Source organism: Corvus brachyrhynchos, unplaced genomic scaffold, assembly GCF_000691975.1.
Source record: "Corvus brachyrhynchos isolate BGI_N302 unplaced genomic scaffold, ASM69197v1 scaffold121, whole genome shotgun sequence".
Classification (NCBI taxonomy): domain Eukaryota; kingdom Metazoa; phylum Chordata; class Aves; order Passeriformes; family Corvidae; genus Corvus; species Corvus brachyrhynchos.
In genome coordinates, this window is record NW_008236445.1 from 1906119 (window position 1) to 1933159 (window position 27041).

General features: G+C 35.1%; 1 protein-coding gene across 1 annotated transcript in view; it reads left to right on the top strand.

The window, feature by feature from the left end:
* Positions 1–27041, top strand: part of MYCBP2 (MYC binding protein 2, E3 ubiquitin protein ligase) — a 153203-nt gene that overhangs the window by 63019 nt on the left and 63143 nt on the right. Inside the window, 20 exon segments of the mRNA XM_017725811.1 lie at positions 1106–1202; positions 2735–2927; positions 3536–3810; positions 4727–4948; positions 6604–6795; positions 7605–7811; positions 8556–8687; positions 9229–9407; positions 12083–12225; positions 13009–13109; positions 14259–14477; positions 15573–15798; positions 16099–16217; positions 17463–17550; positions 20082–20131; positions 20810–20982; positions 21221–21365; positions 23195–23407; positions 25842–25897; positions 26350–26465. Of these exon segments, the coding sequence (XP_017581300.1) occupies positions 1106–1202; positions 2735–2927; positions 3536–3810; positions 4727–4948; positions 6604–6795; positions 7605–7811; positions 8556–8687; positions 9229–9407; positions 12083–12225; positions 13009–13109; positions 14259–14477; positions 15573–15798; positions 16099–16217; positions 17463–17550; positions 20082–20131; positions 20810–20982; positions 21221–21365; positions 23195–23407; positions 25842–25897; positions 26350–26465 (3146 nt within the window).

Here is a 27041-nt window from a genome sequence, read left to right on the forward strand (position 1 = left end):
ATTCACTTCCTTGCTATTTTTCTTGCAGTCATCCTGCATGAGTCTTGAGATTTTCATTTACATCTGTAGAACTATTTCACATAACATGAGTAATGTTTTTTGCTAGTTGGGAAGTGCTCTATTTGGTAGCCTTCAGTTTAGGGACTGTATACTATTGAACAGATGATTTTAATGAAAAAAAAAAGCCAAAATCAACAACGAACTGTGCTTTACAATAAGTTACCATAAACTTACCATTGCCATGATAAATGTTATGTAACTCTGTTTTAATAACCAGGAACTCTTTCACTGTGTTGATAATATATTTTACAGATTTCCTCAGGTATATGCAAGACCTGATTTTTATGTTTTGTGTGTGTGTATATAATTCCCCTGGCCCCCACGCTGATTCTGAAACTTGCAGTTCTTTCATACCAGTTCTCTTGCGGTTGTCCTTTCTAAGCATGTCCTTTTCAAGGTTACTTTGCAGAACAGCTCACTTCTGCCACTAAGCTTTCTGTCCATAGATGCCCTGTCTCTCCAGGTGAAGGCTTCATTTTGATGTACGTGAAGTCCTGGAATGACAAATTCACCATTTGGGTGATTTCTTTGGAGAGATGGCTGAAGCCAAAAGGCAAACAAGCCTTGAGGCCTCTGCAGACCAATGAGTGGCACAAAAGAGAAGGTGCTGCAGTAATGGATGCTGTCTGTATTTTTAACCTCCACATATATTTTTCCCTCCACAAAACCAGTGTTCTTTAAGGAATAACATTTCTAGTCTTGATGTCGTCTGAAGAAATATGGTAGATACTTGTGTAATAATTGCATGTAATTAAATCTCAACCTCATTTTCAATTGTCACAGTACTGCCAGTTGAACAGAATTCAAACTATGTGGTTACTGGTCTAGAATGATTAGGAAACTGGAGGAACTTATGTTGAAAATGAACTTTTTTTGAATAGTTATGTTAAACTTTTTTCACTTGGGTTTTTTTTCCACTTGAACAATAAAACCAGTAAAAACCACAAAAAGTAAAAAACGGAAACAAAACCACCAAACCCCATCCAAAACTCTACTAAAAGTAAAAACTGGAAATTTCAAATAAGTTCTAAAACTGTTCTTCCAGGTTGCCAACAAGTGATGGCAGTGCATCCAAAGGGAAACAGCAAACTAGTGAACCCGTACATATTTTAAAGAGATCTTTTGCCAGAACTGTCTCAGTGGTGAGTACTATCAAGACTCTTTTGTGTTTCCTGCAAGTTCATACATGGTTAGGAAACTGAAAGATGTAGATGTAGAAATTCTGTGTTTGCTTTCTCAAGCAGAAGTTAGGTACACTGATAGAATTTTTTATTTTTTTACTTTTTCTGAAGATTTCAGATGTCACTTTAGATCTAAACTAAACTTGGTATTCACCTGAGAATGAGAGCCTAGAAATGTGTTTGTTTACAAGGTTAGCTACTTAGTTTGGAGTTTTCTAGGTGGAGGGGAATTGGGATTGAGCTCATTCTCACTGGTTGTTTTCAGTGTACAAGCCTCACTTTCTGCTGAAAAAGCAGTATTGGCAGCCTTTTTAGAATTTTGAGGGAGCTTTACTGGTGTCTTCTATGGCTTTTAGATTACTGGTACTAACTAGTCACTGGTGAGATTTATTTTCCTCTTAGATGCATTCTGGTGCACACTGAGAATCAGATAGCATTTAATTAAACTTTGGTAAACTGAGGTAAGGAGTATTTATTGGCACAGTGAACTGCAACTGCTATAGAAGGTAGTCTGCAGCTCTTCACATGCAAGGGGCTAGTCAGATTTTGAGAAATCCTGCATTAAGTTGAAATGCAATAATACCATGCGGGATAAGGTCAATTCTGTCTTTGTGTTTTTGAAGTACAATCCCTTATCTGTTGCAAGCAGTGATTATTTTATTTTCAGTTCCATCCTGGTTTGTACTTTATACTGCATTACACATAGTGTCAGTGTTCTGCATGGATAGTTATATACAAGTTATTGCCTCCATATAGACAGTCATAGTCTGATTTTCCAAATTGGCTCACTTTCTTTCATTTATGTGTTCTCCATCTCTTCAGTATTCTCTAATGATCAGGATGATCTTCTCCTGTCAGGTTTCTTCTAGGAATGTATTATCTACATGATTTGCATTTTTAGTAATCATATTATCAACATATTAATAGCTACTCTGAATATATGTTTTCTTAAAAACATTTGCATTAAGTTATGAACTTCTGTGGATTTTAACACCACAGTGTATCCTCTCCATTGTCTTGCTGCTCTTACCCTCACCATAGATATGAACCAGGATGAGAGGAGGGTTTTGACTTTTTGAAGTTTCTGGAAGCATTTTACATCTAATTTTGAACAGTTTGATTGTTGCAACTTCAAGATGTTCAACACCAAACACATTTATTTTGCTTTCTGGGTTGCAACTTTGTGAAGTTATTGACCCCATATAATAATAATAGTAGAAACAAAACCTTTTAACTCCTCAGATTTTTTGTGAACTATGATGTGCTTCTGTTTAGCTTTCAAGTACTGTCAATGTCACGTAGTGGCCATGGTCCTGCAGATCATAACTGTGAAGTGTATGAAAAACCAAGTGAAGACAGCCTTGATAAGTCTTTACTTTATGACAAGAATGTATTATGTCAAATGTGTTTTCATGCTATGTGCCTTTCATCTAATACTCATGCAGAATGGTCATTTCTTGTTTTTCAACACAAAATCTATCTTCCTGAAATAGGAATGCTTTGAGTCTTTATTGAGCATTCTTCACTGGAGTTGGACAACACTGGTGCTGGGAGTTGAAGAGCTTCGTGGGCTGAAGGGTTTCCAATACACTGCTACTCTCCTGGATTTAGAAAGGTTGCGTTTTGTGGGCACTTGCTGCCTGAGATTGCTGAGGGTCTACACCTGTGAAATATATCCAATATCAGGTATTCCAGTTAGTTCACTTGTTTGATATTTATCAGCAAATAGTCTACAGGATATTTAAATTTTGATCTAAGTATTCATGTAGGATATGATATAAAATACAATTGCTCACAGAAATGGTTTTATTGGAGCAATTAAAAGACTTGCTGTCAGTAACAGGATATTTTCAATTGTCTGCATAACAAAGTATCCCAGTAGCACACGTTTACACTGTAACCTCTCTATTTTAAAGTTGATTTCCTCTTTGACTTGTCAGTTGAATTATTTTGGACTATTTGTATCTTCTTTTTTCCTATTTCTATACGCAGTGTGTGCTGTAGTGGTGATCACAGTGTGAATTTGAAAGGTTGTTTTCATGCATGTACTTTAACAATGCTCATATTAAAATGCAGCATATATTATAGAAGACCAGAAATGTGGGAGTTTTTAATGTTCAGGTTTCTGTGATAAGAGTTTAACACCCTTCACTGTTTTACTTTTGGAATTAACTTTTCAGAATTTAGATTCAACAATGTTGCTAAATTCCAGTTTTTCTATTTGCAGGTAAAATTTTAACATGAAAATGTTGCATTATTGTACATTTAATGCTTCTCTTTGTGTAATCTTCTAGCTACAGCTAAGGCGGTTGTAGAAGAAACCAGCAAACTAGCAGATTGCATTGGAAAAACTAGGACCTTGCTGAGAAAAATTTTATCTGAAGGAGTTGACCATTGCATGGTGAAGTTGGACAATGATCCACAAGGATATCTCAGTCAGCCTCTCAGTCTTTTAGAAGCTGTTCTTCACGCACACACTAATACATTCACAGCTTGCTTCCATTCATTTTATCCAACACCAGCTCTCCAGTGGGCATGTCTTTGTGACTTGCTGAACTGTTTGGACCAGGTACATTAAAATGGCACAAATAAATGTTGGCTTAGTTTGCCCTTTTGCTCAAGTTGAAGCCAAGTAATACTAAAACTGATATTAATTTTTTGCATTTATCCTGATTTGCAACTTGAGTTCTGTTGTCTTCTGGTTTTTTCTTTTTCTTTTTTTAATTACTGGGTATTGGATTTGTTTCTGGTTATGTTTGTTTGGGGCCTAGGAACTTTGTCATCTTTAGCTTTTAAGATTCTCTGTGGGACAGCGAGGAAAATCTGTGGTGCTGGTTACTGTCAGCACCTGCTTTTTCCAGTGTTGAGGCCGTGCCTTAGATGTGCTTACTGTTGCTGCATGTTGCCTAAGAGCATTTTTTATCACTAATACTTTAGTAATTCCTCATTATTAAACATTACAGTAGTGCTCTTATCCAGCCAACTACATGAAAAGCAGCTGGAAATACTATTCTGTAATCAACAACTTTCTTCTGGGTGTTTTGCTTATTGTGAATGAGCATCCCACATCTAAACAATGTAGTTGGTTGCTTGCATTGCTTGTGGTGAGATGTAAACAGTTTGCTGCTTTGCATAAAAATTCATTCTTCAAGGAAGAGTCAGTTCTTTAATGTATTTCTCTAATTAAGTTGTTTAATTATAAGTGTTAATTATAAGAAATGCCTTGTCTTCAAAGGATACCATAATTTCAAAAGTAATATTAGACGGGTTTATTATTTTAAAATAGTCCAACCAAGAAATTCTAATTACTCCAGTATTGAAGATCTAAATTCAAGCTTATGAGAGAAGGTAATGTAAAATTCATAGGAAAGCTTCCTCTAAATTATTTTTATAATTACAATAAAACTGGAAATTTCCTTTCAAAAACAGTTTCTCTTTTTTCAATGCAGTGGTGCCATTCTATTAATTTCTTTTCATGTCTTTAGGACATCCAGGAAGCAAACTTCAAGACCTCCAGTAGCCGGCTCCTTGCTGCTGTCATGTCTGCTCTGTGCCACACTTCAGTAAAGCTGACCTCCATCTTCCCAATTGCCTACGATGGAGAGGCCTTGCTGCGCTCCATGGTTAAACAAGTCAGCACTGAGAACGACTCTGCTCTGGCCCATCGCTTTCCTCTTCTGGTTGCACACATGGAAAAACTCAGTCAGGTTAGGATGTATTCTGAAAGTTTAATGACTTCCTTTACTTTGCAGCAAAAAGCTGTTATGTACCTTGAAGTTTTTGCTTGATGAAGATGTAAATGAATTTGCCTAAGCGTTTTCTTTCTAAAAGGCTTAGTTCAGAAACTTATTCTTTTTTCCAGTTTTCAACTTTTCGTGTGAAATATTCCACCTATTTCTTCTTTGGAGAGTGTCTGAGCAAAAATGCTTCTTGTCTTGGAATATTAAATTGGAAGAAATATGCTTGGAGTAGTGTTCTGTTGCACAGTGTTTTCTGTAACAGTTTTTTATCTTTTTATGTGATCACAAGGAGGAGCATGTAGATAGATTTGGTGTTTTGAGGAAGAGTCAACACAACTTCAGTAATAAAAAGTCATGTCCCAAACTGGAGTTTTTAAAGGGATCAACAAGGGAATCCCAGTTCATACAGTTCTAGCAAAAGTTATTAAACAATTTCCTAATCAAGGGCTCTTGAATGCTCTATTTTTGCAGTTCTGTTGTTTTAGAATTGATTTACAGGAATCAAAAGGGTAAAGATAATAATCAGGGAAATGGGACTACTAAATAGCATTCTTCACTTCAGAAGATAACAGGGGTAAGATAGTATGAAATTATGAATTATGCAAGAAAAGTAAATTAAGGATAGTTGTTGCGTCTACCACTACCAGAAGTTCTGAGCAAAAGGTAAGGTCAGAGGTTTTCTGCTCTTCATAAAATACGTAGTTAAGCTGGGGGACATACTCCTGTAGGCCATTATTCATGGACTTGAAAAGCACCTGCACAAATTAATGAAGAAAAAACCCAGCAGGTGCTATTAAATGCAGATATAATATTTATGCTGTGGATACAGCTGCCTCCTACCTGTAAAAGATGGAAAGTGTTCTGTACAGGTTTGCTTCACCTGATTGTCTTCTGTATTTGTTCACTCCTTGGGTATTTTTAGGAGACAAAAGGGTGAGAAAGATAAACCTTGGATTTTCATCAGTAGAGCTGATTTTATTTTTCTTAGCGGAAATGATTTTCAGTATGGATATGACTTAAAAAAGAAAGTGGATGTCACTCCTAGGCAGAAGACACAGCAGATGCCTAAGCTTAGATTTGTTTCATAGTCTTCATTCAGCAAAGAACAACTGTGTTTATAATCATCCTACCACTGGTTTTATCTTACATCTTTGCATAGAAAATTCTTTTTGCTAACACCAAAATAACAAAGTTTCCAAGTTTCTTTTTTAGACACTGCAAAAGAAAATTGCATTAACAGTTTCATAGGTAGCTATATATCCACTGTGTTGTAATGTATGCTTATAAAGCCCATGGGTTTTATGGGCTGTATAGGTTTTATTAGGCTATAAAGAAAAGACCTCTCCTGGGAAGGACACCTGGATACGGTATCGTTCCAATGCAATAAAAAACTAGTCACCACCTCATTCAGGAAATTAAGAACATTAATCAATTCCTTTGACAAAGGAATACACACTATGGTAGCTTTGCAAATTTTTAAATTTTTTTCCACCCTCTAGACATGTGTAATCTTTATGAAGTCACAGATATTTCAATTACCTAATACTTACAATATGTGAAAGTTTGTGTTTTGTTTTTTTTAATAACCATGTCATTTGCCATTGTTTTTGGTCATACTGTAGAGTGAAGAAAATGTTTCAGGGATGACAAGCTTTCGGGAAGTGCTGGAAAAGATGTTGGTCATTGTTGTTTTACCAGTACGGAACAGCCTTAGAAGAGAAAATGAACTTTTCTCTTCACATCTGGTTTCTAATACCTGTGGGTTGCTTGCTAGTATTGTGAGTGAGCTTACAGCATCAGCATTAGGATCTGAGGTAAAGCTACTATAAAATAATTTTTAGAAGTCTTTCAGGACAAACGTATTATGAATGTGATACAGGCTGTGACGGGTATTTTTATAGGTGTGCAGATCTTTCAGAGATTTGGGAATTCTCAGTTCTGAGTAGCTCATATGTTTTGCATAAATTTAAAAGCATACATTCACTGTACTAGGGAAGTACTGTTGATAATTAGCTACTTCATTAGGGCTGCAGAATACTTCAGATTGTTTAAAAAATGGCAAATTTGAGTACTTCGATTTTTGCCTGCATATGTATGTATATGATCAAACATCCTTTCATGAGGACTGTAACTTCATTAAGTGACAGGAAAGTATTTGACTTTGTTAAAGGGATGCCACTGTCTCTGTTATCCACAGGCTTTTCTCACAGAAAGAATCAAGCTTTTGATAACACCTTGATTCAAGGTGGTTTTACTATTACATAAGATCTGTTTCTGCTCTCTCTTGACTGTACCTAAGGCAGAAATACCTAACCTTTCTTTTAGTACAGCTAATCTGTATTTTTTTGTATTTCATCCTATAAAATATATATTTAAATACTTTAAAAAAATGAGTTGGATTCATAATTATTCCTAGTTAATTTCTAATTATCAGAAATACTTTCTTTTTAGTCAATATTAACTAGAAGGCTAAGTAATAGCATCTTCCGTGGTTTCTGAGTTGACTTCTAAAATTTACCCAGTTGAAAAATCTGGTAATTTAATTCACTTAACTTCGCTTTATTAAAGTTGTCTAACATTAAGCAGTTAATATTTTCTGACAACTGTATTTGACTTTCTACAGGTTGATGGACCGAATTCTCTCCATTCTGTCAAATCCACTCCAAACCGATTCACTAAAACAAGTCAGGGAAGAAGCTGGAATACTGGGAATGGATCCCCTGATGCAATATGTTTCTCTGTCGACAAACCCGGTGTAGTTGTAGTAGGATTTTCTGTTTATGGTGGAGGAGGAATTCATGAGTATGAGTTGGAGGTATTAGTTGATGATGTAAGTACTGAATTTGGGAAAACAATTTGAACAAAAGTAACCTCCGACTTTTTTTTTAAAGTATGTTTTACAATGTGGTATTGTCACGTTCTTATTCAATCTAGACTACCAGTAAAACATTGCACTGGTTGTCGAGTTTTTTGGGTTGCTTGTGGTGGAAATTTTTGTGTAACCACAAGCTACATACCATTCCTAGTAGCATCCCTATCTTGGTTATTGTCTTGAACTTTACTTTATTACAAATAACATTTGAAGTATAGGGGGCATTTCAGTTTCTGCAGCTAAATGCAGATTAGTACCAGTTATCTCTCTGTAAACTGTGAATGAAAGTAAGAAATTAAGTTAAAACACAAAACTGAAGAGAAGGGTTATGGCCTAGCAGCATGACTGTACCTACATGTTTCATGTGCTGCTGATATTCTCTCTTAGAAGTAGCATAAAACTGTATTGTGCGTTCTTGTAATGAAGCAAAACTCAGTTTTTACACACTGTTGTTGGCTATAACTGATGATTCTGATCTCTTCCAAAGGACAAGCACAGGTTACTATGGGAAATTAACCTCTCTGCTCAGTAATTTTTCCCTTTAGGAGAAAGGCTTTACTGTTGACTCTGAACAGGTTTTTCATCTTTTTATTTGCAATGCCACATGTAAAAATTTATGTAATGAAACATTAGTTGCACAATTGCTTGTGTCATGTACTTACGTTATAAATGTGTTAAAATTACTTTGTTTCTTTGAATCAGAGTGATCATACTGGAGATGCAACTCATTCTCATAGATGGACATCTTTAGAATTGGTTAAGGGAACTTACACCACAGATGATTCTCCTAGTGACATAGCTGAAATCAGACTTGACAAAGTTGTGCCCCTGAAGGTAACTAAAATAAAAGCACATCTGTAGGTTTCATAGAACTTCTTTAGATAACAAAATTGAAATGTTCAATGTAAATTGTTCGGGGTTTTGTGTGCACATTCACAAGTTTTGGTCTTCACATGTGTGTTTCATAAAGTCTAGGTTTCATGCTGTAAATGAAAAGTTCTGAATCCTGCCAACTAAAAGAAATTAGATCCCAGTTTTTATAATAGCATAAGATAGGTAGTAGTTGCTTAGTAATTTTAGAATATTTTTGCATGTTCAACTTACTTTGTGCAACTTGGCAGTTAATTTTTTTGGGTCTGCGCTTACTCTTAAAGCAATTAGTAGTAATTTAAGTTACGGTCCGTAGTTTGGGAACACAGAACAACTTTGATATTCATTAAATGCTGGATCTTTTTTTGTTTAATTTCATTTGTAGAGTGCTTTGAAGGACTTTTCAGACTCTCCAGTGTTAATGTAAAATAATAACTTTCATATGCCATGAAGCCATTAGATACTTGTTTTTTACTGCATACTGTTTTTGGCTCTCCATTCTAAGGAAAATGTGAAATACGCGGTTCGTTTGAGGAATTATGGAAGCCGGACTGCCAATGGAGATGGCGGAATGACGACAGTTCAGTGCCCAGATGGCGTGACGTTTACATTCAGTACGTGTAGTCTGAGCAGTAATGGCACTAACCAAACACGAGGACAAATCCCACAGATTCTTTATTACAGGTTTGTGCGTTGTAATGATTAATTTCTAAGAAAAGTGAACAAAACCATCACAGTGCTATTATACCACATCTGGTTTTAAGAAGTGATAGAAATAAATGCATCCAGAGTGTGTTTCTGATGCCTTTTCTAGTCTTGCCTTAGGTTCTGGTTTTTTTGACTTGACAAATAATTTGGTGGTTGACTTCTTACAAGATCCGTTGTTTACTACTTTAAAGCTCTAATATGGGGAATTCCTAAGATACACTATTTCAATTTCTGTTTTTTCTGTATCATAAGAGATATTTGAGAGATTACTCACTGGAATGTTTATCTCTCTGATTTATTCAGTTCTTCAGTTTCCAAAAATGATGGCATCATGTAGTGAAGCAAGGTCTATTTGTATAGGAACTGTCTCCTCTGTTACTTAGAGTTCAAAGGTATAAAAAGAGAAATTGCAGTTGCCTGAAGAAAATCAATTGAAACATCTGACTGTGCTTGCAGGGAAGCTTTACTTCAGCCTTTCAGGATGATAGTAGGAATTCACTTGTGTTAATGCTTTTGCAGAAAGCATTGCTTTCATGTTTTTGAGATGCTTACCCTGATTTGTATAAAGACACAATTGTCAAACTGGCAGTACAAAGCTGATCAACAGAAGATGGAAGGAATAAAAGGATCAACGAATAATAATTTACTTTTGTATTTGATTGTGTGAGGGGTACCTACCTAATAAAAGATCTAGAAGATATAAAAAAGTAATGCTACACCAACTGATGTATTTTAGACTAACCAAGCACATGAACACATTGCTCTTAAGAAGGTTTTAAAGAAGCTAAAATATGGAGAAATAAAGTGGCCAGCAAAACTATAATAATAGTATATTTGAAGATACAGGATAGCTCTAAACTACCTTAAACATGAGATTGTCCTCAAAGATCCAGCTTGTTAGTAAAACCAGTAATTGCTTATTAAAGAGTGGAATTGCAGTGGTGCAGATCATTATACTTTAATTGATTTAGTCTTCTGGAATCTTGAAATTTATTATGAAGTATCATAATTGGGAAGCATCATTATGTAAGAAGGATGAAAGAAGATAAGGAAAATGTCTATTTTTCACTCTTAGATTATCTGCTTTTATACAGGCAAAAGAGAAAATTAAGGAGAAATAACAATTTATTTGATTTCAGAAAAGCAAAGGACATAATTTCAGTAATGGAAGCTTCAAGGCATTCTAACTTAATGGTATATTAACATATGAAAAAACCTCACACCAAAGTCCTGTCTTCAGATCAGAACAGTCTCAAGGTTTTTTCGTTTCAACTGATAGAATTTGAAGAAGCTTTTGAAAGACTGTAGCAGTACAAGTCAGAACTGTTACAGAATAAATTGTGTTGAAAAAAAATTGCAGCTGCTGACTGTAATCACAATGTCTTTTGTAGTTTGTGTGAACAAGATAATAATGTGTGAACAAAGTAAATAATGATGCATGACTGTGGTTATGGACTTAGTTTGAGGACTTATAGTTTGATATATAATGATTTGAAGTTTTGATTTGTCTACAATAAAGAAACAAATGTTCGGTCACCTATTACAGAACAGCTGGTAAAAGTCACACTCCATTTTGTTTGGAGGATGCTCAAATACCAATAGAATTCTTTCTTGTGCATATGCAAAGAAAGACCACATACAGAAGTTGACACACTTTTGATGCGGGCAGAAAAGTTTTGAATGGATGTGTTGGAAAAGTACTCAGTTGAATTGCACCCACCATCAGTGGCTAAAAAATTCAAATGAAAAAGGCTTAAGGCTGACAGCAAAGCTACATTTCTAGGACACATTAACAAAACAAATAATCTTTTTGTAAGAATGATTAATTCACATCACAGAGAAGGAGAGGTATTCTTGTTCCCTGAACTGCTCACAGTAAAATTTTTGAATGTTCTGAGGTGCTAGTCCTGAAATAATAATGTTCTGGAATTAGGTTTTGCAGGTTAGATCTTTCTGGACAAACATAAGATATCCAAAAGAGAATGGGAGGTTTTGTTCTACATGTTGACTACGTGATTTTATTTCTCTATGCCAGGACTTAATCACCGTCATATTGAAGGCTTGAATTAGATTATAATTGTCATTTGATTGCTTTGAAAAAGCAAATCAAACCACATCTTTTATATAATTTACTGAAGTGGTATTGTGCATAATGTTGTTGTTTAGGAGAGCCCAGTTTGACATACAGAGGGGATTTAAAAGAAAGAACTATTTGTTGAGGGTGAGCCCAAGACTGTATGCCAAAGCCATAATTAATCTTTGAAATAAGAAGGATGAGTCTTTTTCTCTTATGTAAATTCAGAAATATCCATTAACAAAGTTTGACTTGTTTCTGTGATGCATTTAACATTGCTCAGTTTTTACCAAGACAGGCACCTGGCTTTGGAAGAGCATAGCAATTAATACTTTTCTGTGGTTTAAAAGGCATGTAGAGAAAAGAAACACTGCAGAAAAATGCTTTTTATGCTTTTTGCCAAATAAAGTTTTTGCAAAGGACTAACAGACATTCCTCCAAAATATCCTCCATTATTTCTTTTGTTTTCTTTAACACTGTATTATAAATTGTTTTGCTTATTCTATGCTAAAAACTAGTCGTTTTTTCAATGTAATTTCGTGTTTGTGAACTTACTTTAACTTAATCCACTATCCAGGAGTGAGTATGATGGAGATCTGCAGTCACAGCTGTTGAACAAAGCTAATGAAGAAGACAAAAATTGTAGCAGGGCTCTTTCTGTCGTGAGTGCTGTTGTACGAGCAGCCAAAGACTTGTTGCACAGAGCTCTTGCTGTAGATGGTAAGGCTTGAGAAAGTTTACTTTACTTTTCAAAACTTGATACTTTGCTAGCAGGCCATCATAAGTAGAATATCACCTGAATACAAGAGGTGTGATATTTCTCTTTTCCATTCCAAAGAATATTTTTCTAACCTTTCATTCCTATAGATATTGAACTGTGAGTAACTTTTATAGATCATTGAGTTATACTTGTGATATCACAGTCAGATACCTTGTATAAATTTGCTCATCAATTTAGCAAGTGTCATATTAAAGCTGGTAAGATTCTTTATTTCCAAAGGATGTTCTATGACAGGTTAGTTGCAAATTTCATGTGTGTTTTGCACAGAAGTCGTAATCAGCAGGACTGGTTAACGTAGTTAATATATAAGCACTTAAACATTCCTTTTTGAGAAATGTGGATATCAGCCATTGTAGCCAAAATGTCCAGAGTATTACATAATGCTATAAAAATTAATTTGAAGAGCTGGGAGGACTGCTGTACTAACTTTTATACTGTAGAAAATACAAACACAGCTTCACAAAATGACAAAGAATGCAATAAAGTAATGCTCCAAGAGAAGGACATTTTTCAACAGAGAACTGTATATAATGACATACTTATCTTGGGTGGACTTGGCAGACTCAGAATTCAACAGTCCCTAAATAATGAAAACAATTTGAAGTAAAAATAGTCTAGGAAATAGAAGTTTAACTCACAAAGGGCAAACCAGAAAAATAAGATGTGCTTTGAACTATAGTATGTTTATTAATAATACCTCTGTTCTAATTATCGTTATTTAGCTGAAGACATTCCAGAATTACTCAGCTCTTCCAGTCTGTTTTCAATGCTGCTTCCCCTCATCATAGCCTACATAGGACCAGTAGCAGCAGCTATTCCCAAGGTATGCTCCTCAGCAGAAATTCCTGAAGAAATGTATGAATGTTAGGCAAGTGAAAAGATTTACTCTGAAAATTTGAACATTTTGATTTCTTACTATTTTGTAAATTAGTGGTTTATATTGGATAACATGACTCAAGAATTTTCTAAGAGTCAGTAATTTTAAATTAAATTGAAAACAGTATTAAAAAATACCTTAAGGAAGCAGAGAAATATGACAGGCTTTAATAGTAGGAAAAGATAAGGAATGAGAAGAATGTAATTTACAACTCATTTATGAACATTGGTGGATGAATTTTTTTTTTATGTTATATAAATTCTATTTTTACAGTAAACAGCAAAAGCATTTGCTCATTAAATTAAGATTATTTCTGTCAACTTCAGAGGTTGAAAGATGTCAGCTATAAATAAAAGAACATTTCTTTCCTGTGGCATGGCATTCTTCCATGTGCCTGGTCTGGGACACTCTTGAAATCTGTTATTAGATCTACAAATGTCAATAATCCTTAGCTAGTAGATGCTATTGCCTTTTACTGCTTTTTTCAGGAGCTCGAAGCTGTTTTCTGACTTCTTTTAAAGGGGGGGGGGAAGAACTGACCACTTAAAATCTAGCAGACATGTGAAAGACAGTGTCAGATTTTAGTTACCTTGTTTCTTTGTTGAACTGGGGTTTGAAACAATCAAGTGTTTTGCTTTAGAAGGGTTCCTCTGCTTAGAAAATGGCATGAAGACTACAGGGACCAATGCAATGCTTAAGGTTACATGCATTAAAATATGTCGAATATTTGAAAAAAAAATTAATATTATTATAAAGGACAACTGAACTATGACTTTAGTATGGTATTTGTTTTCTGTGAACTTGTGATTACTGTTTGTTAATGTTCAAGGTTTTAGCAGAAGCTATTTTAGGGAAAGGATCTCACAGTTATGTACAGACTTGTTTCAGCTTTGGCAAGTCTCCAAGAGGAGCTTAATGTACCAGTTTTTCCTATCAGGATTGTGTAGATGCAGAATTGAAAAATGATGGAATGAATTGTAGTTAGTGATAGTCTGAGAATGTTCAAGCAACCATTGAAGAGAAATGGAAGTATTGGAGTATTGTTTTCACCAAGTTATAATACTTTATAGTAATACATGTGGTGTTATGTTACAGGTTGCTGTTGAGGTCTTTGGCCTGGTACAGCAGCTGCTTCCTTCTGTGGCAGTTCTGAATCAGAAATATGCCCCTCCAGCTTTTAACCCAAATCAGTCTACAGACAGCACCACTGGAAACCAGCCAGAGCAAGGGCTTTCAGCTTGTACTACCTCCAATCACTATGCTGTTGTAGAAAGTGATCATCCCTATAAACCTGCCTCTGTTACACACTATAAGGTGAGCACCATTTCTAAGTGTGCATGCTGCTTCTTAAAAGCTTGACACGAGTTTTCTTGAGTCAATATCTGAAAAATTGTCGCCATGGATGATAATTAATATGCTCCAATATAGGATATAGTTCTTTATATTATTGCTGTACTCTTTTCTGGTCAAAACTTTCTACATCAAGTATAGTGGAAACTAGTGAAGTTTTAACTACCTAATTCAGGTATCTGCTCTAAGTCCTTAAATTTGCATAGTCTTAGATTTTTCTGTTGTCATATACAGTTTCTTTGCTCTAGCTGTACGGACTGTAGAAGTTCAAAGTCTTTATGTATACAGTATATAACCATAGATCAGACCTTCTTACCTTAATGCTAGAACAGTGCTTTGAAAAAATACCTAAAGTCAATTCTAGTCAAATTAACATCCAGAAGTAGCAAACGAATAATCAAGAGCCTGAACAGGATATTAATTATTATTCTACTATTCCACTGCTTGTCCTGTGAGACAGCAAAACATCCACTGTGGAAAATGTAGTTACCATGTGATCATCCTGATGCAGTAATGCTTAGTTTTGTCCTAAAAATTTATGGAACATGTCTAAAGCCTCGGGTTTAGTGGTTACTGCATTTGAATTTCTGTAGCTATATGCTATTGTACTGCAGGCCACATCCACAAGTGGGATTCAGCTGCTCTGTACTTTTCTGGGATTGCACAAAACAGATACTCAGTATGTTTGTTGAAGTTCTGAGTTTAGAGAAGGCATGAGAGTTCAATGTCTGTAGTAGTCTGTGCTTTTGTTTAATGAACCTGTACAGAGTTCTTAAAAACAATCACAAGTGGTGTCAGCACAAATGCTTAATCAGAATATTAAGTTATAATACAGGATTCTATTGAGTAAAGTGTAAAGCATTTCAGGTGTACATGAATTTCAAAGAATAAGTTAGGTTAATGTTAATTTAAAGCATATCAAAACAATTGTGCAGAATTACATCATTAAATCACTTTTGTAGACTAAAGTAAAGGCCAAATGGAAATGAAGAAATAAATGTAAAAAAACCCTGAGAACTCCAAAGGCTTGGACATAATTAAATTGTTGCTTTGTTTTAGGTGACTTTTCCTGAATGTGTCAGGTGGATAACAATAGAGTTTGACACTCAGTGTGGCACTGCTCAGTCAGAGGATGTTCTTCGTTTACTAATTCCTGTGAGAATTGCACAGAGCCTGGGATTTGGACCAAAGCATACTTCTGTCCATGAAAACCTTAATTCATGGATAGAACTGAAAAAGTTCTCTGGATCTTCAGGATGGCCCACCATGGTATTAGTATTGCCAGGTAATAAATAGATACTGATGTAATTACTAGTAATGTGAGTTACTAAAATAATTAAAGGAAGTTTGATTTTTCTGCAAAGTTATCTTAGCAAGCGAAGTTGAAGAAGGATCTTTATCCAAGCTGGCAAGTTGATTATATTTATAGTAGGTTTCTTGCTTGAAGTGTTGATCTGCTCTTCTTCCCATGGTTTTAATTCACATTTTACATATAAAGGCTGAGTTTTGTGTATATATGTAAAAGAAACATACAAAAAGAAGAGGAATATATTATTTATTTTATTTATCCTTTTACTTGTTTAAGGGAATGAAGCTCTTTTTTCTCTGGAGACTGCATCAGACTATGTGAAAGATGAAAAAGCTTGTTTTTATGGTTTCAAATGTTACGCAATTGGATATGAATTTAGCCCAGGATCTGATGAGGTAAGGAAAAAGTGAGATAGTTATAATTGCTGCACCTAATAAATCTCTCCTGTAAGGCTATTTTTTGAGGATAAAAATATTTGTATTTCCACTTAGGACTAAGTGACACTGGCAAAATATTTTTAGATTCCTTTTATAAAAGTTTTAACATCTTTTGTTAAAGACATTATTCATTTGGGATGGCTTTTTGCTTGGTTTGTGGCAGTCTACAAATACATAGTGTGGTTTTATCTTCTGTGTCAGTGGGATATAAGATTTCCTGAAATTCTCATCTTTTCTTGCATCAGAGGCCCAAAGGTTTGGGCATTAGCATTTTACTGTCACTACCAATTGAATACATATTTGCATTATTTTTCCAGTGCTCACTCTACACCAGAACTCTCAGACTCCTTGGAAATGCTGTGCACATTTAGGCAACCTCAGATTTTACCCAGTGGTCTCCTCATTTTGCCTTTAAGAACATGAGTCGTTTCCACCACTCTTTATTGCAAAGGGAAGATTAAATTTCTTGTCCTTGACCCAATGCTTTCTTTTGGCTTATTTTAAGAGATTATTGAAAACACTTAAGTTTTATAATGAACCCAAAAAATGAGTCTTCCCTTATCCTGGGAGTCTTTGGGCCTGTCGGTTCATGTGGACTTCACAAGGTCTGCATCTTGCTTACACTACAACCCTCACAGAAGATTACCTCATCTTATTCCTGGATTTTGCTCAAGCTAAATCATGTGTTCAGGTTTTCAGAATGTCAAGTTCTTTGGAATTTCTTTCCATATCAGATAGAAAACATACTGTAAGATTATTAGCTATGGTGGGCTCAGTGGCTTTCAGCAAAACCAGATTTATAATTCCTACAGATCTAATTAGTCTGTTTTTCAATAAAAATAACTTTTGCTTAACCAAAAAAACCCCATGTAGATTGATATGTCCTTCATTTTCTTTAAAGCATTTACAAACAAAGCTGCTGGCATGTTTTGAACACTCAGTGCTAAAACATGCTAGCCAATACCTTAAGTCTAGCATCTAAGAAAAGTTTTAAGTAATTGTTTTCAAATGTACCTTTTTTTTCTAAAAAGTTTGGTACACTGTCCTGTGTCACAGCAAAGCATAGCAGTAGCTGTATGACAAGAAATACATTGCTGAGAGGCTTTACACTGGGACACACAATATTTCTTAAGATAAACATTGGCAGGAAAACATTTTTTTTCTGAGATACTGATTTTGTTTTAAATTTTTTTAAATTTGAAGGGTATTATTCAGCTGGAGAAAGAACTGGCAAATTTAGGAGGATCGTGTGCAGCAGCTTTGATGAAGAAAGATTTAGCGCTTCCTATTGGTAAGAACATACTTTGTTATTTCATCATTGTCCATGTTTTCTGAATTAATAGTACATTTAAAGCTTATTGTTGCTTTTAATTAGAGATAATACAAAATTGATTCTTCAAACTGAATGAATCAAACAAGATAATTAAGTTGGTGGTATTTTCTGCTTACACTTTTCCCTTCGTGTGCATATGGGGAGGAGGGAGACCTGGTCATTTAAATTTGAATGAACTCACCCCATCCACACGTAGTGTATCAGTGTATGAACTGAGTCCCACAGTTTCCTTGCAGTACTTCATAAATGTGCAGGTATTATCTTTGTATTTCTCTTTCACTGTTTTTTTTCTCCCCTCACTCCATACCTCGCTGAATAAAAAAATTCCTGCAGCATTAAATTGCAGAATTTGAAATTGTTGGTTTAAAATTGAAAGTAACCATTGCATCTGTAGACCTTTTTAATTAGAGATAATACAAAATTGATTCTTCAAACTGAATGAATCAAACAAGATAATTAAGTTGGTGGTATTTTCTGCTTACACTTTTCCCTTCGTGTGCATATGGGGAGGAGGGAGACCTGGTCATTTAAATTTGAATGAACTCACCCCATCCACACGTAGTGTATCAGTGTATGAACTGAGTCCCACAGTTTCCTTGCAGTACTTCATAAATGTGCAGGTATTATCTTTGTATTTCTCTTTCACTGTTTTTTTTCTCCCCTCACTCCATACCTCGCTGAATAAAAAAATTCCTGCAGCATTAAATTGCAGAATTTGAAATTGCTGGTTTAAAATTGAAAGTAACCATTGCATCTGTAGACCTTATAGCTAAAAATATTTCTACTATCGCTTTTTTACAATTAGAAATTATATACTTTTACAGCAGGTGCAGCAAATAAAGGTTTATAGTAACCCAGTTGCAATTTTAAAAGTAAGGAAAAAAGAGTTTATGAAAATTAATGGATATGGAGATTGAATTAAAACTTCTAATGATGCAGCCATATTATGTGTAATATAATTTCTCTTAAATAGCATCAGTATATAGCAAAAACAGGCTCATAATATATAATAGGATACTTTTTGATGGTTTTAATTTAGGAGCACAAATGAGAGCTTGGATATTGTTACACTGGAAGCATAGATTAATGAGCAGGAGAGCACTGATCAGTGTGGAGTTATAATCACAAAACCTACTTTGTATTTTTTAACCCAGTATTTTGCTTGTGTATTTGGATTGTGTACAAATTGCTTACTTTATGTTGTAGGGAGGCACCTCAGCTGCACTGGTAGATCTGTATTTCACTCTCCAAAGTACAGGCAATTCTGCAGGTTAAATAGTGCCCTCATCTGTTACCCTCAAACTCCTTAGTTTTGTTGACTTCCACAATGCCCCTTTATCTTGCTGTTCTTCTATGCAACAAAAACAAAAAGATGAAATTGAAAACCTTCTAACTTAATCTCCCATATTTTATAATGCCTTGTACTTCTCTCTAGGGAGCTTTTTTTGCTTGTTCTGCCTAAATGCCTAAAACAAGAAGGGAAAGTAGGTGACACATAGATTGACTTTATGCTATCAATGGAAATTTGAAATAAAATATGCAGTTAAGTTACTTTCTTTGAGAGTTACACCCAAATACTGTTTGAATTACCGCGTTCAAAAGGTTGTTCTTCTTGCCAGTTGAAGACTTAAATTTAAGATACTTCTTCCTGAGAGAGATCTGGTCTATGAACAAGATCGGGCTTAACAGCAGTGTGACATTTGTTGATGTATTTAATATTATTGCATTCTTAACTGTATCAGATTGGTGGATTTCTGAGGGCCATTTTTAGATGTCTTTATTTCTTTGAATTTTAAAAATGCCTTGGGACTTGATTTTTCTTACTTCTTTCTTCTGTCTAGTAGAATTGCCTGACGTGTTTTTAAAAGAGAGTAGAAAAATGGTAACCTTATCTGTTCTACTCTTATGTTAAAAGACTGTATTTGGTAATTCTGGTCACCTTGGAATCAGACTTTTGAGTTGTATTTGTGAGAAAGAAACATTGTGTAATAATATGTATTTGAGCTTTGTGTTTTAGGAGGAATCATGATTTACAAAATTGTACAGAGTTTATCAGGTTTTCAAATAATTCTACGAAGGTAAGCTCTTAAAAGAGTTTACAAAGGTAAGCTCTTAAAAGAGAGCAGCTGTTGCATACTTATAGGTACTGCTTCCCAGAAACCATCTTGACCTCCCAAAATCTTTCTGAAAGTATCTAGCCACATCCAAAAACTTGCCGTACATACTGTCTTGGAGATAAGAAAATAAGCACCAAATTTTTGTTCTATGTAACTTACATTGTTCCTTTGTGTGTGCACTGAACTACACAATACTGCATGTTTACTATGTTATTTGAAAATACTAATATTTCAGCTGCTGATTGAACAGTATGGCACATCATTATGCAAACTTGAAATTTGTAATATAAAAGGCTTTGCAAAACAGAATTGAATTTCATGTTCTACAATATGTAGATAAGTGTCAATATAACTGTTATATTTTTCCAGCAGGTAGTGAGTTTGAAGAGGATCTTGAGATACTTGAAGAGGCTGCCTTACAGGTATAGCTGCAGTGTACTTAAGCACATAATTGCATTGAAACTTTTTGACTGCTACAGAAGAAAATGATTTGTAAGGTTTTTATAATAGAATGGAATCCAGCTTGTTGTGAAACAGTTTAAGAAAATCATGCAGAATTTTAGTATTTACATTAAATCATATTTTATAATGAATGTGCTTGGAAAAAAATGCATATAATGTCATATAGAATGTTAGATGACCAAGTATTTCAAATATCTGTTTGGCTGAAATTGCACTATTTAGCAAGTTTTAAATGTTACCAAAATCAGTCTTTTACATGTCCTTGTAAATAGAGAAATAAAATCACTTTTTCAGATGAGCAGTGATGTTAATCAAGTCCCAAATAATGTGATAGCAGTTGTTCTGGCTTGCTGATGGCCTTTTGTTGAGTGCAATGGGAGCTAATGCTGAATCTCCCTCAACTCAAGGTCGTTTAACCTCTTTTGGCATAAATTATTGTTTAATAGACGGAGATGACTTTTTTTAAAGCTTTTATCAGGGTAAAGTTTATTCTTCTCCTTGAATGGTTTTCAGTGCCCAAAATGCCTGTACCGATTGTGTCATGTTTTAGGATAGTGTCAACATATTACTGAACAGCTGTTCTATGTCTGTCTCTTTTTACCCCCAACCTCTGCCCCCCCCAAAAAAAAAAAAAAAAGGTGTGCAAATCTCACTCAGGCATTCTTGGGAAAGGCTTGGCACTATCTCACTCACCAACCATTTTGGAAGCTCTCGAAGGAAGTCTTCCCCTGCAGGTCCAAAGCAATGAGCAGTCGTTTCTGGAGGATTTCATTGCTTGTGTGCCAGGATCAAGTGGTGGACGACTCGCAAGGTAAAACTGCATTGTTGCTTGTCTATTTAACTAGCTATAGAACTGTCATTGTTATTTTAAATACTAGTTAAATAAAACTATTTGGCTATATTGTTTCCATTAATACATTAGTTAAAAACATGTAGGCATTCAGATGTTCTGTGTCCTTTCTTAGCTCTGTGTCACATTTGTACAGAGTAAGAATTTGCCTTTTGGGGTTGCAAGAGGTTTTAATGTTTGGTGGTTTTCTTTGCTGTAGGTGGCTTCAGCCAGATTCATATGCTGATCCTCAAAAAACATCATTGATATTGAATAAGGATGACATTCGATGTGGTTGGCCAACTGTTATTACAGTACAAACAAAAGACCAGTATGGGGATGTTGTTCATGTTCCTAATATGAAGGTAATTATTGTAATCTTGGCTGTTCTGCTTCATCTTGCTGTCTTTTAGTTCTTACTGTAGGTATTCCACAGAATACTCTTGTATAGGACAGAAAGTGGTATTCATAAATTCATTGTACTCAGACTTTCTTACCTCTAAATCCACAAAACCACCAAATTCTGTATTATGCCAGCACTATTTCATGCAATTCATAACTTGTCTGTGATGAACTACACATGTGTAGTTGCATAAATAATCAATCAGAAGTGAGGTTTGATGGTAATGATGTGTTAAGGTGACAAGAATCCATTTTTTGATTTGTAAGCCAGGAAAGAGTATTATAAACCATAGACTTTGTGATGGAAAAAAAGAATCAGAAGCACATTGATGGACCACCTTATAGTTACTTTATTTTAGACTAGAAAAATACTCTTCCCTTTTCTGTTTCTAATTCTTGGAAGTTCCTGTAGTCCTTGCAATTAATAAGAATAACTGGCAAGGACTGGTGTTCCTGTGTTTCCCTTCAGCCTCTTCAGTTAGCCATTGTTTTTCAGTACTGGAAAGGAGGTGTTCTTGACAGCCTCAGGTAGAGTTAGAAGAACTTTGCACATTTTGGGGTAAAACCTATGTGGTATATATGAAAGTGGACTGCCTGATTTGAAGTAGTCAAGCAATGCAAACAAAACAAACACAAAATGGTTGTAACTTAATAAATTAGGTTACTTCTTCTGTGTTTTAAAGCCCACTACTGCTGTGGAGTAGTTGGTTTTGTTCAAGCCCAAGTGTAGATGAAATACCTTTTACAAAGGCATGATTCCTGTGATAAAAGCTCTCAAATCTATTCTTTGTATATGATGTAATAGTTGAGAGTTTTCTTACAGTGAGCTGTAAACCTAATAATGAACAGCAGTTCTACAACAGTAACACAAGAATCAGCTTAGTCACAAACACTGCTTGAGTGAAAGTTGTAGGTGTGATTACTGACTTAAATTAGTGACAGAACATGTAGAAAACTCTTAGTGATTTTACCCTATCGATCAGGAAAAGGATATGTCAAAATATTATCAAAATTATTGCTGGTTTTATTATTTAAATACTGTTCACAAATGTATTAAAGTGACAAAAATCTTAATTCATTTTATCATTCTTCTGGACTTAGTGTGCAATGCAGTGATGTAACTTCTGGTAAATTAAGTCAAATTTTGATAAAACGGTGTGTGATAACTGCCGTATTTAAACGTCTGCACTTTATTGCAGATTTAGGATGAGTGACACATAAGCTTATTTTCCAGGTAGTCAGTCTGTCTGTCAGAAAATTGTGTGCAGCTGTTACCTGCACTAATGGAGATCCCTGGTGCCTCTGGGGGAAAAAGTCAGTTAAAGCATTCATTGAAGAGCACAGTATAAACGTACAGTGCTGGTGTGAGGTGACAGAGCCAGCCAGGATCCACTCCAGCCATTGCTGTTCCAGATGTAGTGGCCATGATGATTCACTCTGAAATCTGTGCACTCACTTGGAAGGCTCTCTTTCTACTTCATTGCACTTTTCTGTTGTGGGAAAACTTCCCTAGCCATACCAGACTGTTCGCAGCTTCCCAGGGAGTGCTCTGGGACTGGCAGAACTACAGCCCGTGCTGATGGTGTGCCGAGTCAGCAGGGTGCTCCTGCCCTGTAGATTGGCATCTTTCCAAGATGCTGTGCTTGGCTTGGCAGATTCAGTGTAGATACATTGGGTTTTGACACAGCTGGATTTACAATACTCTAAGCACTTTGTGCTCCATCAAAGTTAAAAGAATGTGTGTGTGTGTTTTCTCACTAAATCATGTTCCCTCTTCCACATCTTATTACAGGTAGAAGTCAAAGCTATTCCTGTTTCCCAGAAAAAAACATCTTTGCAACAAGAGCAAGTTAAAAAAGTGCAGCGGATACCTGGGAGTCCTGCAACAGCTGTTTCCCCCAGCAGTGATATGACCTTTGGAGGACTTCCTTCACCAAAGCTTGATTCATCCTACGAGCCAATGATAGTAAAAGAAGCTCGGTATATTGCTATTACAATGATGAAGGTAAGTTACTGCAATTTTACTAATATAACTATAGAATTCAGCATTCAAAGTGTGTAAAGGTATGCAATAGAGAAGGAAAAATGTATATTTACTTTTGGTCACAATCTGAAAATATATTCAATGCAAATTACTTTGATTATGTATTAGTTCAGCAGTAAACTAAATACATCAAAAGGGCCAATTGCTTAAACTCTAAAGCAGTTAGACTGGATTAGCATAAAAAAGAAAAGTTGTCTTTGATTAGACAGATTAACAATTTAGTCTGAGTCACTCAGGAGGAATAAAAACAGATACTGAAATGGTGAAGGGAAAGTCAAACCAGTATATTTATATGGAGTTGGAGTGGTACAGTGAATACGTATTTAAAACTAGAGCAGGTGAACATAGGAAAAGATAAGAGCTCAGTATAGTAAAAAAGGTCATACAAACGATTTATATAGCAATGCATATGTATTAAGCAGCATCTGATGAAATGAGCTGCTATTAAATGGATCAGCTCAGACACTTTTCCAGGAGCAGTTTTTAAAGAAGTGAAAACTGAGCAGCTAGTATTGATTTGATTGAGTATATTATAGCATATGGAATAAATTTACATATGTGTACCATACTGACCCAGTTAAGAGATGTGACATGCTGTGTACAACTAACAGTTGCACAGCTTAATGAGACAGGATTAGCCAGGAGGGTACAGAAGGATAATACTTAGTAGTATAATCAGTATGGATTTGTAGGGGGGGCAGAACCAGCAAACTAGCACCTTTTAGAGGGTACAGGGTTTTTTTGCAAAGGGTAGTGCAGCAGTAACTGTGTAAATAGTGCAACTGGGTACTGAATAGTGTCTTAAAAGATCAGTGAAAGAACTATTAAATCAGTGTGGTGTACAAGAAATGGTTTAAGAACTGCTAAATCATGTGCATATCAAGGTGTGATTTTGGCTTTATTTGGGCTACTGTAAACATCACTTCTTGCTTTGCTGCTGCTTGCTTCTTTTAAAAGTGACTTGAGGGGAGGCAGAATTACACTATTGATTCCAAGTTAGGACTTAGATGATGTTTCTGATAGCCACTGTCCACAGATACCTGCTGCTTCTTTTCCAGTGATAGGTGTCAAATCTGCTCACATGACTCTAGAGTGGCATATCTTGCAATGCATGAGATGCTCTGGGGTAGGTGATTGTGGTGCAAGGGTAGGGTGTTCAAAAACTTTTGTAGATTTGATGGAGTGAGGAATGCTTAATATCAGCTAGTTAATATGTAATCATTTTTTAATTGAAATGAGGCTACGGGAAAATGAAAACAGAAGGATTCATTTAAAATCCTCTTAGTAGATAGTAACAGTATGAATCTTCATAAAGATAAAAGTAAAAAGACATGAAGGTTAAATTAAAACAGCATCTCTCTTGTTGAAACATGCTTGATTTCCATATTTAGCGCTTTTCCAGAGAATCTTCCCAAGGCTTCTTTCAATTTAAGTCCTTTCCACCCAAAACTTTATGAATTCAAGACATTGTAAATATTCTGTTCTATTTCCCTTCCTGCATTATTAAGAACACTCATTTCAGTGTAAAATGCAAATGTCCCCTGACATTTTCATTTTATACAGGCCCACACATTGTATCAATACAAACATCCAAATATGATTATAAAGTCTAGTTTCTCACTTCATAAAAATATATATAATAAATAATGACATGTTTGGGGGACTGATACCTAAAACCTATATCCTAATATAGGGACCCAAAATGGCTGATCTTCATTTATGTTCAAATGTTCTTATCACCTTTTGTTGGTTTTGACTTAACAGGGGAATCTGGTAACTCAGCAACTATTGCAGCCCAGAGAGATTCTTGCTGAGGGACTTTGTGCACTTCTAGGACTACGACTGCTTACTTACAGGGCTTTTCAGAGCAGTGATTTCACAAGACACCATATATGGAAGTGAACCAGGTCTTTTTTGTAGTCAAAATCAATGGAAGTATCACCTCAGTGTTGAGGGAATTTCGTCTTCACTTGGAGTTTAGAGAAAAAGGATCTGAAATTTCATTGATAAATCCCCTTGGCTGGTTTGCAGGTTTGACCTGCAAAATATTTGTTTTCTTGTCTTCACATGGTCTTCAGTGCACTGCCTGGATTCAGAAGGGTTTTGTACAAGTCAGATTTGAAGAGATTCAAAGACTTAACAAGGGTTTTTTTTAGCAGTAGCAATCTTTCTTATCTAAATAATGGCTCTTTAATGAGACAGTGAAGATACTCTTTCATGTGTGTATGTATATTTCTGTGTTTTGAAACTTGTTTCTGATTCCCTGATCAATGCTTCTGGGGTGTGTAAAGTTAGATTGATGTTCTCTTTAAGAGAATGCTCTGCTTTCTTTTATTCAAGACAGTGGTATAATCAATAACTGTTGGTTTTATGTTTGAATTTATTCTGTTTATAGGCATACGAAAATTATTCTTTTGAAGAACTACGCTTTGCTTCACCAACACCAAAGAGGTAAACATTAAAAAATTTCTTTTGGATGGGGACTTAAATTAACGTGTCCTGACACTTCTACTTACACTCAGACTCTCAAGTGTGACTGACAGGTAATCATGTCTGAAGGTAGAAACACAAAAGTCAAGTATTATGTTTTCTTACAGGTAGCAATTTTATTTAAAATCTTTTTTTCTTAATTATTTGAATGTTTTTCCATATTTGTATTAGCTACTCTCCGAATGTGTTCTTTTATCATTTGCTATAAATAAATGTGGCATAGAGGATTATATTTTCATAGTAAATAATAGGAGGCTAGTGTATTATAAAGGGAAGAATTGTATTTAGATGATCTGCTAGAAAAAGAGTAGTTTCCAAACTAAACATTATACTAATCATTTTATATATAACATACATGATGTCCAAGAAGACAGTAACTGTTTAATGATTTTAATTGTTTTGTTTATGCCTAGACCCAGTGAAAACATGTTGATCAGAGTCAATAATGATGGTACATACTGTGCAAACTGGACTCCTGGAGCTGTTGGTCTCTATACCATTCATGTTACTATAGATGGCATTGAAATAGGTACTTAATTTTCACTATATTTAAGCATAAATTTATATTATATCCACTTTGTATACTGACACATTTATGTCTTGGTGCTCATAAGATTTAATGTTACTGTTCATAGCAAAACCTAGCAGCCAAGTTTTCCTTCAGAAGCTTTCTAGCTAAAACAGTCTTCTTTTTCAGAAGAAAAAAACACCGCAGATACTCACATGGAAATGGGAATATGTATTCTAAATTGTGTATTTATAATGTGGTTAGACTACCAGATTAACAGACTTTCCTATTCTCAACTCTGTGTTGAAAGAAGAATGTCTTGTTGCAGCTGAGAGTGACAGAGAAGTATAGTTAAAGGGGAAAAAAACTCAGCCCAACACTGAAGAACCTGTGGAAAGGTGAAATTGTTCCTGATGATGCTGGAATATCTACTGTCATTTATTCTGGAAAATTGAGAAGATGTGGTCTTAACTGAGACTCTACCTGAACTCTTAATTATTTGTACTAATTTTTAAATGCTTGTGGTTCATTTCTTGCATCTTTTAGTTATCTTGCCAGTCTTGGGGTCTGCACTATGAGATACTATAGCATGTGGTG